Source organism: Felis catus, chromosome A3, assembly GCF_018350175.1.
Source record: "Felis catus isolate Fca126 chromosome A3, F.catus_Fca126_mat1.0, whole genome shotgun sequence".
NCBI lineage: Eukaryota > Metazoa > Chordata > Mammalia > Carnivora > Felidae > Felis > Felis catus.
In genome coordinates, this window is record NC_058370.1 from 435,294 (window position 1) to 449,633 (window position 14,340).

Consider the following 14,340-nt stretch of genomic DNA (forward strand, 5'->3'; position numbering starts at 1 on the left):
CTTGATGTTTAGCACTTTAACCCCCTTCTTTGTCTTTAAAGTGGGTGTGGGGGGCTGCTGCCAAAAGTGACTATTGGGTCGGACCCCTCTCTCCCTTCTTCCCTTCCTGCTTCCCATGTTCTGGTGAGTGGCAGTGGCGAGCTGGTGGGCAGAGCCCTCCTCCAAAGTGGGCAGAGCCCTGGGCGGCTCAGCGGGATCTGCCCACCCCCCCACTCTGGTGGGAATCCAGCCAGGTAACCGCCTGGCCTTGATTGACACCTTCAGTGAGAGGGACTGGAGTGGCAGACCCCCAGGGCATGGTGGGCGTGAACCCTGCCCAAGACCCAAGCCCAGGGCACGATGCCAGGTCCCTTTCTGAAGATCTACCTCTGGCCCAGCCCACCCACCCTTGCCCTGAGAACAGGAACGGCCCGACTGAAGGGGCTGACACTTCACACAAAAATAGGATGCACTTTATTTGCTTGTGCAAAGGCAGTTGAGGGTGTATCCTGGTGTGAGGTGATCAGTGGCCCTCCCAGCGGTAGCCCCCTCCTGTCCCTCCGGTTCAGAAGGGAGAGAATGGGTGCACCCTGACCCACGGGGGGCAGGGCTGTCCCGGTGTGTCCAGTTCGATGGGCCCCAGGTGGCTTACCCTGGAGGCCTGGGGGTCGCGGGCGGGGGCGGGCGGGGGGGGGGGGGGCGCCGGCCAGTACCTCTGGCCTGGCAGCCACACATCCTGTGCTTTGGGTTTCTTGGTTTGGGTTTTTTAATGCCGGTTCTCCGTACATAAGTGCATTTCGGAAGAGAGGTTCCAGCTATCACTTGTAACCGTATATATACATATATATTCTATCTACAAAGTGTTTATTTGCAAGATGTTTTGACGGTGAGCTCGGGCCCTGCCCGCCTTGTGACCATCTGTCCCCGGTCCTCGTCCCCGCCTCCCGGCCCCATGTGGCGCGGGGGTGGGCCATCAACTGTATGTATTAAATATGACTGTATCAAATAAATGTTTATTGATTTTTTTCCAGGGGCTTTGTGCTGCTGAGTTTATGGTAAAGCTCGGGGTGGGATCTTTCTTCGCAGACGACTCCCGTCCGCCCGCTCGCAGCGGGTGAGGCCGGACTACGAGTCCCGGCACGCACAGCCGCACGGCCTTGTGGGACTTGTAGTCCGCACGGCGCGCCAGCGAGTGTGCGGCGCAAAGCCCCGAACTACGACTCCCGGCGGCCAGCCCCGGAGACGCGGCCCGCGGAGAGGCCTCAGAGTTCCATGGCGGCGCCCCCAGCCTCTGCTGACGCGCCCCGCTTGCCTCCGCCGCCCGCTGCGGCGGGAGACGGGCCCGACCGGCCGGCGGAGAGGAGCGAGGCCTCGTGCGAGGACCGGTAGGCGCGCCCCGCCGAGCACGGGCTGGGGGCCGCGCACGCCCTCTCGCGTCCGCCGTGTGAGCCGGAGCCCGCGGTGCGGGCAGGGCGACCTCGACGGGCTGGGTCTGGACACGCGGGGGGCCCCCGGCCGCGGTGGGAGGTTCCTCCGGGCCTGGCGGGGCCGGCGGCGCTGAGCCCGGAGGTGAGACCGTGTCCGCCCCGCCGCTCCTCGATGGCCGGCGGCACCGGGTTGATGGGCAGGGCCTGCCGGGCGCCCAGTCCGAGGTTCTGCGGATAAAGCGGATTCTGCACGTAGCTGGCGTGGACTTTGTTGTCTGTCCCGAGGGGACGGGGAAGGCCCCTGGGCTGGAGCATCTGAGGTGGTCAGTGTGTTCTGGAATCCGCCGGGACTCAGGCTCTGCTCCACCTAAGAGGCCAGGGTTCGTGAGTCTGGGGTAGATCGTGCCTGCCGCCTTCTGCCTGCCCCACCTGTTGTGCCGTGCCGCCAGGCTCTGGGGAGGCTTTGCAAGAGTTGAAGTTGGAAGGGTAGAGCGGGGGCAGGGCCATTTTGTCACCCTGACTGGGGAGATGGAAGAGGCCAAGAGGAAATGGGCTCCTACTGAGCTCCTGGGGCCAGGCCCACCAGGGGGCGGTGGCTGAGCCGCGATCCGGAGCAGCCCCCTGCACTTCCGGGTCTAAACTGTCGATTCAGGAAGGCTCTGCGAGGGCCGCAGGTTGTGGGGGTCCAAGGAAACCACGGTTCCAGCCCGGGCATCTCATCTCGGGACTTGGGTGATCTCTCCAAGGCAGAAATGCTGTGTGCCTGGATTCCTCCAGAATGGTCTGGGTGCCAGGGCAACCTCTTTCTTGGAGGGAGGAGAGGGGCGGGAGGGGGGGAGGGGTAAGGGATGAGGCGAGGCTGCCCTGCGATGACAGCTCTCCTTCAGGAGCCGCCAGATCGCAGGAGGCTGCCCAGGCCCTGAGGAGCATTGTGTGTCCTTCCCATCTCACACCTTCCCGGCAAAAAGTGACTATATGCCTGGCACAGGGTGAGTCTTGTAGGACTTGAGTCTGTGACACCTGCTTGTTCCAAAGAATCTTTGAGGTAGCCCAAGATCAGAGAGGATAAAGCTAGGTAGGCCCTTGAGAAAAGCACTCCCTGAGGACACAGATAGGTGGCAGCTGCAGTCAGGGCCCCATCCTGCGTGCAGAATCATGTAGTGGGCTTGGGTGCCCCCCCATGATGTCCAGGGAAGCATAGGTCGTAGGAAGAGAGCCAGGACCTGGGAGCCATAAGTGGAGACTCCAGCACGCTTTCTCCAGAGGCCCATGGGGTCTACCCTGGAACTGCCTCTGGACTTCACGGTTGTCCCTTGATGCTGGCTGGTGTCCTGAGGGCTGTTCCTCTGTGCTGCCCCCACAGTCCCTGCACACCCCCCAAGGGCCCCGGAGCTGGGTCTGGTTGGCATTTTAGGTGTATGTGCCAGTGCCCCTGAGCTAAGGCTCTCCCTGACCACCCTTCCAGCTTCTTCCACATCATTGCGGACGCATTGGTATGGTTTGTCCACTTTGCCCTTGTGTTTTGTCTGCTTGCCCCTCTAGAGGGTTAGCTCCATGAGGACAGAGACTCCAACTCCCTTAGCACTGGACATGCTGATGGGTAAATGAGAATGGTGGTGATAACAGTGAACCCCTGGGGCTGTCTCCTGGTGCGGTCCTGGTGGAGGTGGGTTTGCAGCTATGGGAATGGAGGGAGGCTGGCTGGACCCGCCCAGAGCAGCAGGAACGAGGGACTTCTGCAGGGAGGTTTCCAGGGTAATGGGGTAGGGGCTGTGCAAGTCTCTGGAGCCTGTTTTTGGCTCCTTTAAGGCTGCAGCCCCCCAGCGTTCTACCTGCCCTGAGAATACTCCCCTGACACCTCTGTCTCTGAGCAGTCTGGGGTCCACTGGGGCCTGGCTCCTCCCTCCTCCATCCAGCCTCATTTGACTCATCCAGCAAACTTCCTAAACCTGGACAGAGTGTCAGGCACCAGTGAAGGCCCTGGTGCTGCATGCCCCAACTCTGCAGCCCTGTCCAGGACAGCTCCAGCCTCCCAAGTGTGGGCCAGGCCCTGCCCGCTTGTCCAGGCCAGGGAGCAGGAGGGGGAAGCGCTTGTGGGCAAAGTTGGACAGTTCAGTTCTGCCTCCGAGTGCCTCTGGACAGGGAGGCAGACGCACCCTTGTTACCTGGGCGGCCAGGAGCGGCCCCTCTTCAGGTGTGTGAGCCACATCTGGAATCTTCTCTTCCCTGAGCCTCCGTCTTGTTAGAAGCCAGGAGGAAAGCTGGAAAGGAGGCTGAGGACCTAGGGATGCAGACCGCTTCACACACTGCAGTAAAGATCTTTTGGCTGACCCTCCCTTGCTGAGGCTGGGGCTGAACCCATTCTTTCTCCTGCTGCCAGGCTAGAGAATGACTGTTTCCCCCGGCTGAACACGCAGCACTGGGTGGCCTTGGGGGATGAACTGGAGCCTACCCCTGGAGGGGGTGGGGCAGGTGGATAGAGTTTCAGGTTTGTTTATGCCTCTAGAAGGCACCTTGGGGCCAAGAGTGTGGCGCTCAGCGCAGCATTGACATTCAGCAAGACTTGGCCAGGAGAGACCTCAGATTTCCCTGTCCTGTAGGGGTGTAGAGAGGATTGGTTTTACAGTCCCAAGCAGGCCTGGGGTCTGGAGTTTTTTCCGTGGTGTTCTAGGAGGGGTGCACTGTGGTCCTCAGCAAGCACTGGGCCAGCAGTGCACCAGCCGGTGCACAGGCCAGGGCAGGCCTGAGGTCTGCCAGGGCCACAGGACACTGTTCTTTTCAGCAGGGTCAGTGCTATTAATATCAGGAAAGTGCACAGCCCCCAGCCGGGTGATCCTCTTAATGCCCGTGGCCTCAGCCTCTGAGGCCGGCAGTGAGTGCTGTTCCTTCCACACGGGAGGCTCTTCGGACCCAACCCCAGCTCCTCACCTGCAGCACTTCCTGCCCACACATGGAGGGACAGTTCAGGTGTCTCCTGAGCTGTCCAAGGGGGCCACTGTGGGTCTAAGTGGCCCTGTGGAGATGCTCCTGCACACACCTGGGATCACTCTGCTGTCCACTGTCCCCTGTGTCCCAGCCATGAGCAGCCCCCCAGCTTACCCTGGCATCAGGATCTCGGGATGCTGGGCCCTCGGAGCAGAAGGCAGGTGAGTGGCAGGCCTGTTGTCCCCCGCGGCTGTAGTGAGGCAACTGCCTTTGCAGTGTCTTGGCCGCTGGCAGCCCCATGTAGCGTGTGTCCGATCGACGCAGGGAAACAGGCCGGGTAGGTGCTCGTGAGGGGCCAGGCAGGGCTGGCCGCCAGCAGGGTCTGGTTTTGCTCGGGGCAGTCTGTTACAGGTGAGTCTCTGTTGTGGCTCATAATCCTTTGGTTTGAGATTAGCTTTTGTCACTGTAGCCAGAAGCACCCCGACCATCTGTTGACTGAGAAATGAGATCTTTTGTGCGATGTTCCCATTTCCAAGGTCGTGTCGCCGAGAAAATGGGGTGCGGCTTGCTCTGAGGTCACAGCGCGGCTTTGTCCCTGATTCCCAGAGAGAGACGGGGCTTTGGAGAAGGCAGTGCAGCTGGAGTTGGCTGCAGACCCAGCCTGATGCCTTTCCGGCCCATCACACGCCCTAGATGGGGCGGCGCCCTAGACGGGGCGGGTTTCTGGCAAAGCTCTCTCTGCCCTACTTTCAGCTCTTCCTGGCGCACGGGTACTCTTCCCTGGAATGGTCCCAGGCTGTTGGCAGCATGAGCCTCAGTAGTTGTCAGTGGTGGTGGCCGTCATTACCTCAGTAGTACAACGAACACTCACAAATAGGGACTCTGAGTTTCCTGCTGGAGAGGCCAGGCCGCTGCGCCGGGGTGAGAAGCAGGGGACGGGAGCGATGCCAGCCCCAGGCCTACGCTGCCCCGAGGCGGTCCTGCGTGGGCATGCTCAGCACGAGCGCACAAGAGCGCGTTCTTTGAGATGGGGAGGACTTCCTCCATTGCAAGTCAGGTTTCCCACATTGGAGTGTGCTCGCGGAAGGCACGGGGCTGGACTTTGTTCTCTGCCCACCGTCACCCCCAGGGCCACGGCAGGGCTGGCTCCACTCTCCCGAATGGGCCATCTGTCATCTCCAGAGCGAGCGGCGGGCCGCCTGCTTGGGAGGGCAACACATTGGTGAGCCGTGGGGGCTGTGTGCTCGGTGTGGTTAGACGAATACGTCCGGGGTTAGATCACACAGCACTGCCCTCTGCCCAGGTCCTGGAGATACTGCTGCTTGGTGCATGCTTTCCCCACCCCCGCACCGTGTCCCTCTCTGGTTTGACTGAATGGGCGTGTGGGCGGCACTGCTGGGGTGGCTCCATGCTGGGCAGAAGCCCCCACATGCTTGCTGTTGGGTGACAGTGCCTAGGGCTGTCCTCGCTCCAGATTGCTGTCTCCAGAGCCACAGAGGTGACACTGAGCACACAGACAGGCTAATCACCTCCAGCGCTGGCTCCTTGTGCTGTCCTGGCAAGGAGCAGCGGCAGTCCTGTGCTGTCTGTCCCCCAGGATGCGGCCACGTGTCTCCTGTCATGTGGTGGGTGGTTTCTTGCTGCTGAAGTTGTCCTCTCAACACACCAGTAGGCTCCCGAGCGCTACCTGTCACGCCTTTGGCTTCAGCTAATTCCTCCCACGCCCAACACATGTGCACCCCACCTTCCCGGCTCTTGCAGGCTGTTCCAGAGGCAGGAAGGCACTGTCACGGGCCTGGGTGAGCTGGCAGCACCCTTGCCGGGGCATGGGTCTGCGGCCCGGTTCCAGGCACCCCGCGGCCCGGCACTGCTGGTTGTAGGGGTGGCAGCAGACTTCACAGACTGTAGTCCCCTCTGTGCGCCCCATTTTGCTCACGCGCCCTCAAATGAAGGTGTGTGCAGGCGGGCGGTTTTATGTAAATATATAAATGAGTTCGTGTCTCATGGCACTGGACTTTCTCACCCAGCCATACTTCCAGGACGCCTTCCCTGTCTCTGTTCATCCCCGGCTCTCCTGCTAGTACTGTGAGCAGCACTCATCACCAGGGTCCTGGACCAGGGGTGGACAGGCAGTGCTGCAGAAAGCGTTGCGCAGGGACCGACTTGCCCAGCGCGTCCACATGGTTCCCTGCCCTGTCTTCCCACCCGCCGGGGGCTCTGCCCGGATAGTCAGTAGTTGTGCTGGGCCACGGCCTGCCTTGAAGCCTCGGGAGCAGGTCAGCAAGGTGATGCTTTGGCCAGCCCGGTCTCTCTCTCATGCGGTGGCCAGAAATGCCTTCTCCCTGGGCTTGTCCTGGCCTTGCAGCCATCTTTACACCAGGCTTTTGTGTCCAAGCCTCTCAGCACAGACTCTGAGCAGGCATCAGGCAGACACTGCCTCCCAGCTGGGCCACTCAGCCAAATTGAATGTCCCCGGAGCTGCCGCTCTTGGGATTTGAGGCTTTGGGCCAGCAGCCACACCGTGCCCCTTCTGAGATGACAGAGACATCAGCATGTCCCTTCGGCACTAGGGGGACAGCATGGGCAGGACAGAACACGGATGCCGTCCGTGCCTTCCCTGGATTGAGTTTTCCAGCTCGTAGCCCCTGGGGGCCGCTGCCTTCTGCCCGGAGTTTGCAGCGAGCTGGAGGGCAAGTAGCAAGGGCCTCCCTGTAGGCCTCCCAGTGCAGGGCCTTCCTCCTGCACCCATCCACTCTGCCGCCCTGCCCAGCTTTCCCGTCAGCAGCTTCTGTCTCCGGAGGCCCTCGCCCTGTGTACCCTACGGGGTGGCAGGGATCGGATCATAGAAAACAAGAGGACTGCCCAGAGAGTGTCCTGGGAGGAAACATAGTCCTCCACGGGGTCTTGACTGCCATTGGTGTGCCCCTCTCATCTCCTGAAAGGACAGGGGCCCTATGGAGCCCGCTGGTGCCCAGCCTACGAGGAAAGAGGAGCCAGGCCCAAGATGGCAGTCCTCGTTGCCCCGTGTTTGCTGTCCCTCTGAACTTGCGTGGGCAGTGGCGGTCCGAGGCCCGGAGCCCTGTGGGTGGGCCGCGGGTGGTTTTTTGTGTATGCCCCAATTGAGTCTGCCCCCCCCGCGCCGTGCCCGTGTGCCTGCACGGAGGCCGCGCCCCACGGCGGCCACGCCAGGCCCGACACGGGACGGCAGAGGCGAGCGTGTACTCCTTCTCTGCGGCAGCAATGCGGAGTCCTTGGACAGGCTCCTCCCAGCCGTGGGCACCGGGCGCTCGCCCCGGAAGCGCACCACCAGCCAGTGCAAGTCTGAGCCGCCCCTGCTGCGCACCAGCAAGCGCACCATCTACACAGCCGGGCGGCCGCCCTGGTACAACGAGCACGGCACGCAGTCCAAGGAGGCCTTCGCCATCGGTGAGCAAGGCCCGCGGCGGGAGGGGAGGTCGGGCAGGACCTGCCGTTGAGCACCCGAGCAGCGGCTCCACTGATGTCAGCAGCCTCGTGCCCCTCAGTTGTGTCAGGGAACCCATCTGGGAGGATGGCTGGGCGGCCCTTGCTCAGGGTCACTCTGCCCCTTCCCGCAGGCCTGGGAGGCGGCAGCGCCTCCGGGAAGACGACCGTGGCCAGGATGATCATCGAGGCCCTGGACGTGCCCTGGGTGGTCTTGCTGTCCATGGACTCCTTCTACAAGGTGAGGAGCACTCCCACACATGCAGGCCATGGCCTCCGAGGGGCCTGGAGCCCCCGCCCCGGCCCCGGGCATGGCGGGGAGGGGTACACAGAGCCCCTGCCTCCTCCCCCTACAGGTGCTCACCACGCAGCAGCAGGAGCAGGCTGCCCGCAACAACTTCAACTTTGACCATCCAGACGCCTTTGACTTTGACCTCATTGTGTCCACCCTCAAGAAGCTGAAGCAGGGCAAGAGTGTCAAGGTTCCCGTGTACGACTTCACCACCCACAGCCGGAAGAAAGACTGGGTAGGCCTGCTGGGCTCGGCCTGTGCCTATCCTCCTGGGAGCACGGTGGGCACGGAGGGTGAACCGCTGCACGATTCCTTTGCAGAAAACGCTCTACGGTGCAAACGTCATCATCTTCGAGGGCATCATGGCCTTTGCTGACAAGACACTGCTGGAGGTGAGAGCAGGGCTCGAGGCTGACGGCCGGGGACGCCCACCCCGGCTCAGCTCCCTGCCCCTGCTGTGGTTCTAACCTCAAACCTGCCTCCTCCAAGCAGGCCAAGCCACTGGCTCTGACAGGTGCATGGCCACCTGTCCCATCCTTGTGGTGCAGTCACTGGGTGTTGGGTGAGGAATGGCTACTCTGTGGGGAGCCAGTCAGGACGTTGGGTCAAGCAGACCCGCCACTCCCACAGAGAGACTGGAAATGCCCTTGGTGGGGGAGGCAGCCTGAGGAGAGGCTCCCTTCCAGGTGGGGGCGCAAGCCCTGGGCCAGGGCCTCTACTGTGTTTTCTTTCTCTTCTGACCCGTACGCACCCTCTTCGTGTCTGTGTTTCCTTTGCCGTTCTTTGGGGCTCGTGCAGGCACTGAGGTCAGAGTGACCTTGGGGTGGTGGGTGTGGGTTTGCGTGTGTGCACGTGCGTGCTCTTGCCTGGGATGGAGGCGGGCCCTTGTGTCTGTGCCATCTGCGTGGCGCACCCCTGACCCCTGGGAGGCGTGCACAGCCGCGTCCATCCCGCCAGGCCCTGCTGTGCGGGGCTCCCTCTCCTGCCCCTGCTGAGGCCCATCGGGGGAGGCCTGTGCTCACAGCCAGCTGTGCCAGACCTGCTCCCGGTTCCTTGTAGTTCTGAGGCCAGCGAGTTTGGGCTGAGGCTCAGGGAACTCCGCTGCCCACCGTACAGCAGCGCCCAGCCCCACATCCGCCCGTTCTAGACCAGACCGGAACTCACCAAGCCCAAGAACCATGATGGGGGGTGTGGTGGGGAGGGGACAAGTCCCCAGTCCCCTGGTGTATGCGAGGGCACGTAGATAGCGGACGACCCACGGTAGTGGTGCCGGCTCCACCTGCCTCAGGAACCAGTACCCATCCAGTGGCCTCTGGCTGAAGCCCTTGGTGGACAGCGCCCCCACGCAACGTGTACATGCCCCCACAGCCACGCACACTGCCAGCCAGAGGTACCAGCCAGACCCTCAAGGTGCCTCAAGGTGCCCCAAGGTCGGCACACAGCCCAGAGATCTTTGCAGGAACTGGTCCCGATGTCGCCCACACCGGCCCTGCCGGTGGCACGCCCCGCTCAGCAGCCGGCTCTCCCCATCCAGCTCCTGGACATGAAGATCTTTGTGGACACAGACTCTGACATCCGCCTCGTGCGGCGGCTGCGTCGGGACATCAGCGAGCGAGGCCGAGACATCGAGGGCGTCATCAAGCAGTACAACAAGTTCGTCAAACCTGCCTTCGACCAGTACATCCAGCCCACCATGCGTGTGGCAGACATCGTGGTGCCCTGGGGTGAGCCTGCAGACCCACCTGCCCTGGGGATGTGGGCAGAGGAGGCCTTGGTTGCCCGTGTCACCCTCCTGACCTGTCCCGTCCCGTCCCAGGGAGCGGGAACACAGTGGCCATCGACTTGATCGTGCAGCACATGCACAGCCAGCTGGAGGAGGTGAGTCAGCTGGGCCAGGTTCCCAGCTACCTGCAGCCCGCCCAGCCCCACTCCCTGCCTCCCTGCAGCCACCATCCACAGCCACCTGCTCTGCAGCCCCCGTGTATTTACTGTCCCCTGCCACGTTCTGGCCCTCCAGTGTCCCAGGCCTGCTCGGTCAGCCTTGCTGCCCACCAGCCCCCGGCCCTTTGTGCTGGCCGGAGGCAGCTGGGTTCCCTGAGGAAGCGTGGAGTGTACAGGTGCCTTCTGGTGTTTCCGGCCTGAGCTGGGCCTTGAGCGGAAGGGTGCACTCCTGTTCTTCCCAAAGCTTCCAGGGACCGTTGGGTGTCAGTGCTGGGTGCTGTGTCCCGAACACTCCAGGAGGGGTGCCCCAACCTGAAGTTACATGCACTGGGCTGGCTAAGGGCACTGCCCACCGCTCTGGGCAGGCTCCGTAATGGGGTGCTGGAAGCCTGAGGAATGAGGAACAGAGCCCCAGGAGTCCTGGCTCTTACTGCCCAGTCCAGAGGGTGCCCAGGTCACAGGCCGTAACAGCTGGTTCCCTCCCACGGTTGGCAGCTGCCTCGGACGATCCCTTGGTGGGGCTGTGGCAGGTCCGTTCCTGGGTGGGGGTGGCCCAGCTGGCCAGGGTGCACGGTGGCGAGGGGCTGTGCTGTCCGGTGACTGTGAGGTGAGCAGCGCTACCATCACTGACGTGCCACCCCATTCCCTTGTGTCTCCCTGTGTTGCTGCCGCAGCGTGAGCTCAGTGTCAGGTAAGACTTCCTACACCTGTCTGCACAGACGGAGGCATTTCCAACATCCACAGGCAGCTCAGAATTTGGGTTGTCACCTGGGCAGGCGGGAGGGTCCTCTCCTGTCATGCCCACCCTTGGGCAGCCCTGCCCCAGGCACGGAAGGGACAGTGTGGTGGCCCCCACACTGCTCTTGCCTGTCCTTGTTGGCAGATGAGGAAACTAAGGCACAGAGATGTTAAGGAACTTGCCCAAGGTCACACAGAGCCCTGACTCTGCCCTGGTCAGACCTCTCTGGAGGCCTCTCCCTAGCATGGGGCTGGTTGCATGGGGTCTGACGCCAGAGGGCACAGCTGTGCTGAGCCAGCCCTGTTGGGTGCCCCCCAGGTCAGTGGCTACAGGCCTGCCCCTCAGAAGCTAGAGGGAGGGCCTGGGTTTATGCCTTCTTTGCCTGATCTGAGGGTCTGGTCTGGATTCCCACAGATGGTGGTGAGGCCTCAGCCCCCTGGCCCCCTGCCCATCTGGCCGTGGAGAGAGAGAGAGAGCCAGGAGCTCTGAATGCACCAGGGCCCCAAGGGAGCAGAGGAAGCACCTACCCCACACAGTGCTCAGCATGAAATGAATGAATGAATGAATGAATGAATGAATGACCTGCCTTTAGCCCAGGCTTTCTGTGGGATCGGGAAGCACCAGGAGAGACCCCGGTTCACAACTGGGAGCCCCAGCTGCTGCGTTGGGAATGCCTCCAGGGCCAGTCACTGGCCCCTCCAGCGTCCTGCCCTCGCTTGAATCACTGCTTGGCTCTCCTCCAGACCAGGGCACCTGCAGGGATTGTCCTGTCAGGCCCTCTGGAAGCCTCTGTTGTGAGAATGCAGTTCCTGGGGTTTCAGACTTGAGAAAACACCCAAATGCTGCTGCCGGCTAGTTCCCCTTCTCTGGCCAGCCACGGAAGTGGTGGCTGGTGGCCGCTCGTCTCTGTCAGCCCCAGGAAGTGTTGCTGGTGGGCGGTCGGCGGCGGGGACAGGCAGGCAGGCAGGCCTCGGGACGGGGGCCGTGCCTCGTGCCTCGGAGAGCAAAGCCTCCAGGGGTCCCCCAGTCGCCCGCCACCTGCCTCTCTCTCTCAGGCCAGCTAGCCGGAGGCTGCAGGGGCTGCCCGCGCTCCCTTGCTAAATGCTCTTTTTCTCTTTGTTCTTTTCCTCTTTGTAAACCCTTGGGTTTCCTGCCCTGTTCCCTCCCCGAACGTACTCTTCACCTGGCGAGCAGAGGAAGCTGCGCTGGGATATGTGAGGACAGAGTGCGCTCTGGTTGTGCTGCTGCTGTGCTGTGCGCTGCTGGGGGAGGGGGGCTGCTGTCCCCGCCCCTGCTCCGCCCTCCCCCAGCTCTGCCCCGCCCCCCTGCTCTGCTCCGCCCTCCCCCAGCTCTGCTCTCTGCTCCGCTCTCCCCAAGCTCTGCCCTCTGCCCCGCCCCCTCTGCTCTGCTCCGCCTTCCCCCAGCTCTGCCCTGCCCCCTGCCCTCTGCTCCGCCCTCCCCCAGCTCTGCCCCGGCCCCTGCCCTCTGCCCTCTGCTCCGCCCCCTCTGCTCCGCCCTCCCCCAGCTCTCCCCTCTGCCCCGCCCCCTCTGTTCCCCACTTCCCCCCCCTCCTCTCCCCTCTCCAGGCCTGGTGCAGCAGGGGTGGCCCTGAGCTAGATTTGCTCCTGTCTTCAGAGAGGGTGGTGCATCACCTGGAGGGAAGGGTCAGGGTGAAGTTTGGCCCTGAAGCTCAGTTGTTGCCCAGAGAGACATGTTCTGGGGTTGGGGACCAGTCGCCCTTCCTGGGGGCTGAGACTCCTCCCTCCCACTGCCTGGTCCCCTTTCGCTTTCTCCCGAGCAAGGCCCGGAGGGGATTGGGGCTGGGAGGGGAGGCTGACACCGTAGCCCCTCGCTTTCCCACCTGAAGGTCAGCTGCTCTGCCTTCGCCTGGCGGGCGTATCTCGGGGGTGGGGCCCTCCCTCCAGGTCGGCCACAGGGAGGCGGCGGCCCCCACTCTGCACGCCCCACTGTCCCCCTCACATCTGCCCCACACACAGTGTCGGAGCGGGAGGATGGGGCGCCAGGAGGAGACACCCCTTCTTGAGTCCCCCAATTGGCTTGTGTTTCCAGGGCCGCACTGGCCTCGGCGCACCAGTGCCACCCTCTGCCTCAGACGCTGAGTGTCCTCGAGAGCACGCCGCAGGTGCGAGGCATGCACACCATCATCAGGTGAGAGCCCTTTCTGTAGGACGAGGTGGCCCCTGGCGGCCCACCCCTTTGCTTAACGCCACCGGCCCACAGGGACAAGGAGACCAGCCGTGACGAATTCATCTTCTACTCCAAGCGGTTGATGCGGCTGCTCATTGAGCATGCGCTCTCCTTCCTGCCCTTCCAGGTGCGGGGCGGGGTGGGGACCGGCGGTGGGGGGGGGGGCGGGGGAGCGGGATGTGGGCGGCCCCTCGTGCTCACGAGCGCCCCCACCCCCTCTGTGCGCAGGACTGCGTCGTGCAGACCCCGCAGGGGCAGGACTACGCGGGCAAGTGCTATGCGGGGAAGCAGGTACCGGCGGGGCCGACCGCAGCCGGGGGGGCGAGACTGGGGCAGCCGGGGAGGCGAGGCGGTAGGTCCGGCCACCTCAACGCCCCCCACCCCCGGGCCCCCAGATCACTGGCGTGTCCATCCTGCGGGCCGGTGAGACGATGGAGCCCGCGCTGCGGGCCGTGTGCAAAGACGTGCGCATAGGCACTATCCTCATCCAGACCAACCAGCTCACTGGGGAGCCCGAGGTGCGGGGCCGGAAGAAGCCTGGAGGGCAGGGGCCAAGGGGCGCAGGGAGCCTGGAGGGCACGGGGGGGGGGGGGGGTGGCGGTGGTAATCCGGGGCGGGGAGAGTCCGGAGGGCAGCCCTGGCTTTGTGCCGGCTCTGACTCCGGCTCCGACTCCGGCTCCTCGCAGCTCCACTACCTGCGGCTGCCCAAGGACATTAGTGACGACCATGTCATCCTGATGGACTGCACCGTGTCCACGGGCGCTGCAGCCATGATGGCCGTGCGGGTGCTCTTGGTGAGTGGGTTGGAGGGGGCCGCCGGCCGCAGGGCTGGCTTGGAATTCACTGGCCCCGTACCGTGCAGGACCACGACGTGCCGGAGGACAAGATCTTCTTGCTGTCGCTGCTCATGGCGGAGATGGGTGTTCACTCGGTGGCGTATGCTTTCCCGCAAGTGAGGATCCTCACCACAGCTGTGGACAAGCGCGTCAATGACCTCTTCCGCATCATCCCTGGCATCGGTGAGGCCGCGCAGGGCCGGTCAGCGGTGCTGGGGGAGGGGGGGGTTCTGGCGGCCCGAATCCCCGCCACGAGGGCCTGCTTCCTTCCCCAGGGAACTTCGGTGACCGCTACTTCGGGACCGACGCTGTTCCTGACGGCAGTGATGAGGAAGAGTGGCCTCCACGAGCGAGCCTGAGCGAGCCTGAGCGAGCCTGAGCCCTCCTGCCCTCGCCCCCACCCAGCCTCTTCCCGCCTCGCGTGGCCTTGCTTACAGAGATGTCGTAACTTATTTCAGTTTAAAAAAAGACGTTACCGCTGTAACTCACTCTGTACGTTTTATAAAATAAAGTTCAGGGAAATGAAGCCGT

General features: G+C 63.3%; 1 protein-coding gene and 1 long non-coding RNA gene across 7 annotated transcripts; one reads left to right on the forward strand and one right to left on the reverse strand.

Moving 5' to 3' along the window:
* Nucleotides 1–669: 669 nt before the first annotated feature.
* On the forward strand, nucleotides 670–14,335 carry UCKL1 (uridine-cytidine kinase 1 like 1). 6 transcript variants are annotated; one of them, XM_023250936.2, is made up of 16 exons: nucleotides 670–1,364; nucleotides 2,294–2,395; nucleotides 7,570–7,757; nucleotides 7,928–8,034; nucleotides 8,150–8,320; nucleotides 8,406–8,477; nucleotides 9,620–9,809; nucleotides 9,902–9,963; nucleotides 11,960–11,979; nucleotides 12,836–12,934; nucleotides 13,007–13,100; nucleotides 13,202–13,264; nucleotides 13,369–13,491; nucleotides 13,660–13,767; nucleotides 13,836–13,992; nucleotides 14,085–14,335. In XM_023250936.2, the coding sequence occupies exons 1-16, from the start codon at nucleotides 1,252–1,254 to the stop codon at nucleotides 14,186–14,188; spliced, it is 1,773 nt and encodes a 590-aa protein (XP_023106704.2). In that variant the 5' UTR covers nucleotides 670–1,251; the 3' UTR covers nucleotides 14,189–14,335. The 6 variants fall into 6 exon arrangements, with proteins under 6 accessions (XP_023106704.2, XP_023106707.2, XP_023106706.2 ...); XM_023250937.2 differs by lacking the exon at nucleotides 670–1,364 and adding an exon at nucleotides 1,646–2,187; XM_023250939.2 differs by lacking the exons at nucleotides 2,294–2,395; nucleotides 11,960–11,979 and adding an exon at nucleotides 10,701–10,717 and having other exon boundaries at nucleotides 671–1,364.
* On the reverse strand, nucleotides 973–7,570 carry LOC123384238. The gene is made up of 2 exons (XR_006594970.1): nucleotides 4,506–7,570; nucleotides 973–3,687 (listed from the first exon to the last, which is right to left on the reverse strand). It is a non-coding gene; the product is annotated as an uncharacterized LOC123384238 (long non-coding RNA).
* Nucleotides 14,336–14,340: the final 5 nt, after the last annotated feature.